Here is a 3,069-nt window from a genome sequence, read left to right on the forward strand (position 1 = left end):
CTTTGAGAAAATATAAAGGGTCACTTTTTCAATTCTTTCACTGGGTTTTTTTACATTTTTACTGAACTGTAACAAATTTGTCCTGTGGTGTGACATAGCAAAAATTAAGAAAAAAAAATATCTTAATAATATACAAATAGCATGAGAGAGATTTCTCTTCTTTGTTAGATACTTATTTTCATATTGTGTTATTTAATATAAAATTATATTATATTATATTACAAATAGAAATTTTATCATTTATAAGTTCATTTAAAAACTGAATTATGTGCAATTTACATGTTTGCATTGCTGAGTGTTGAACGTTATTATATTTAAAAATAAATAGTCATTAAATTTAAGTTTAGGCACTGTTTTTAATTGTAACCTAGTAATGTAAAAGAGCTCCCTGTAGTTTAAAGCATAAGCTGAGGTAGATTTTTATCACTAAGAAAATGTTAATTATAACTGAATTTATTTATAAAAGAGCCACTTGTTCAGTAAACCACTGTTTAATAAAAAAAAAAAAAAAGAAAAAATTATGTTTAGTTTTCCCCCTGCTGTATCGAAATACCGAACCGTGACATCAAAACCGAAGTACGTACCAAACAGTCATGTTAGTGTACCGTTACACCTCTAATACGATGCTGGTATCGGGCCCAATACTGCACTCATGTACTCGTACTCATTAAAATGCCCCAATACTAAAAGCCGATACCACAAAGTGTGTGAACAGTGCCGTGTCCAGAAAAAGAAACAATAGAACAACAGAGAGCAGAATAAAGTTATTAGAGATTAAGGATGTCTATAAAGTACATGTATGTAATTAATATAATGGTAAACATTCAATATTATTCACGCCTGTATAGCTGATGTGTTTGAGCTGATAAGCAAAGCACACAGCGTGGATTGAGTGCACTGTGGCACAGATACACGAGCTTGTCAAGCGAATATACCTTTCTTACAGACATCACTGTAAAGTTTGTAGTTCAGTCGGATGTGTCAAAAGCAAGTAAGTAAAACAATGCACAAGTTACTTAAGTTAATTGACGGTAAAGAGAGAGAGAGAGAGAGAGAGTGCACTTCTGTTTCATGATCTTGATTGCTGTTCGCTCACTTAGCACACTCATCATTTGGATTAAAACTAAATATAAGCCAAACAAAAATTATAGGGGCATTCACTACAAACAACATTTATTTTAAACGTCAAGCATACACAACTTTATATAAAGCAAAAGTGAAACTAGCAGCCTGTACGTGTTTCTCTCGTTCTGCACAAATACAAATGTGCACGCGCATTGCGCATATTATGCTTACTTGACGTTAATTTCATTATATGAGCGGCATTGGGATATAAGTCGCAGCATGTTTCAGAAGATAAAAAATTTTATTTATATTTTAGAAAATCTGTTCATCGCTGTTACAAGATTTATGTATAAATGTTCCCTTCATTGTTACAAGAAAGTGTCTTGTGATTACAGTACTGAGCCAGTACTGATTACACATGGCATGAAAATGCAGGTATCGCTACTCGGTATCGGCAAGTACTAAAAATAAAAGTACCATATCGGCCTCGTTCTGAAAAAATTGGTATTGGTGCATCCCTAATATGTTATATACAATTTATATAGTAAGTTTCTTAGCATAGTTTTCTTTTCAGAGATCACGCAGGTTTGTAAGGAGTTTAACTAGTTAAATGACTCTGAGGAATCTTTTTTATTATTAAAATATTCAAAGAGAAGAACCAGCAGCATCATGTTTAAAAAAAATTCACACCCAATGTCATGATACTCACACAGGGTCAAAGGTCAAAGCAGGTCCATCACTGAGATCAGGGGGCAGACACATTAAGTTGTTACTCTCCATAGACACACAGCTGAATCCTGGAGATGCGTCAACAGGAGCCTCCTGCTCTCTCTCCTCATATGCACTCATTTCACAGGCTGTTTTCTGCTTCTCTTCTTTCTAGAAGAGAGACTGGATTTCAGGCCTGTATGTGGAAACAAAGAACACACAATGAAATTTGATACAACAGAGTTTCAGTTCTTGCTGGTAATCAGAAGTGAGAAAGCACAGTGACCGAAGTGGCTGATAATGTTAAAACGTTTACCTTGATAAGACAGTAAGTCTGGCTGCATCCAAAATGGCATACTTTCCTACTATATACAGTAGGATATAAGTACCTACCCAAGACAGTATGCGATTTTGGAAGCAGCCCACAAACACATCCACAATTTCACTCCTGTCTAAAGAGTATGACGTGTTTAACAGCACTGAGCATTGCAGCTAATCACAGACATGCCTCCTAAACACCAAACGCAAGATGTGTTTACGTCAGTCAGTGGCACATCCACTCAATACTAGTGTTGTCACGATTAGGGGTGCTCCGATCAGGATTTGAGGCTGATCTCCGATCGCCGATCACAGAAAGCAGTAACTGCCGATACCAATCACCGATACCGATCTTTTTTAAAGCCTTCTTTTTATCATTTATAACTATTTATAGTGATACTCCAATCAGGATTTTTAGACATTTATTCAGAATGGTTAAACACTGGCAAGAATTAAAAAGTAATGCAATTTATAAACTTTAATTACGATGTGACACTGCCTCGATTGTGCAAGTGACAATTCCTGTGTCAACTGTGCAGTGTGCAGCTCGCTTATAGTGCAGACCCGATATGGTGATTTGAAGCCATTTGCGTATTTTGAGAAAGAGCGCGCGTGGTGATTCACTCACGTTGTTTGTGAAATTACGTCTCACACAAGGTTTTCAGATTACTTTATAAGTTATTTAATTAAGAAATATGAAGGGGAGTACCTCACCTTCAGCATTATAATTATTTCACCTGCGCCGGACAGAGACTGAGACGGTGCCGCTGCATGTCATGCCAAACCTCTCACGGCAGCGTCATCAGCTTGAGATCGGTGAAAACCGCCGATCAATCATCCCAAAGCGATTATCGGCCGATAGTGATCGGTAGCCGATCAATCGGAGCACCCCTAGTCACGATACCAAAACTTTGGCTTCGATATGATACCTGACTAAAATATCTCGATACTACTACTGAACCGATACTACAACAAAAA

The 3,069-nt window shown here is 36.6% G+C and overlaps 1 protein-coding gene across 1 annotated transcript in view; it reads right to left on the reverse strand.

Annotated features, from left to right (window-relative positions):
- LOC107678096 (uncharacterized) overlaps nucleotides 1-1,971 on the reverse strand; it is an 8,978-nt gene extending 7,007 nt beyond the window's left edge. The window contains exon 1 of the mRNA XM_016473265.1: nucleotides 1,775-1,971. Within this exon, the coding sequence (XP_016328751.1) occupies nucleotides 1,775-1,914 (140 nt within the window). The 5' untranslated portion in view covers nucleotides 1,915-1,971. The remainder of the gene's footprint in view (nucleotides 1-1,774) is intronic.
- Nucleotides 1,972-3,069: the final 1,098 nt, after the last annotated feature.

This window comes from Sinocyclocheilus anshuiensis, unplaced genomic scaffold (assembly GCF_001515605.1).
Source record: "Sinocyclocheilus anshuiensis isolate Anshui unplaced genomic scaffold, SAMN03320099.WGS_v1.1 scaffold173, whole genome shotgun sequence".
NCBI lineage: Eukaryota > Metazoa > Chordata > Actinopteri > Cypriniformes > Cyprinidae > Sinocyclocheilus > Sinocyclocheilus anshuiensis.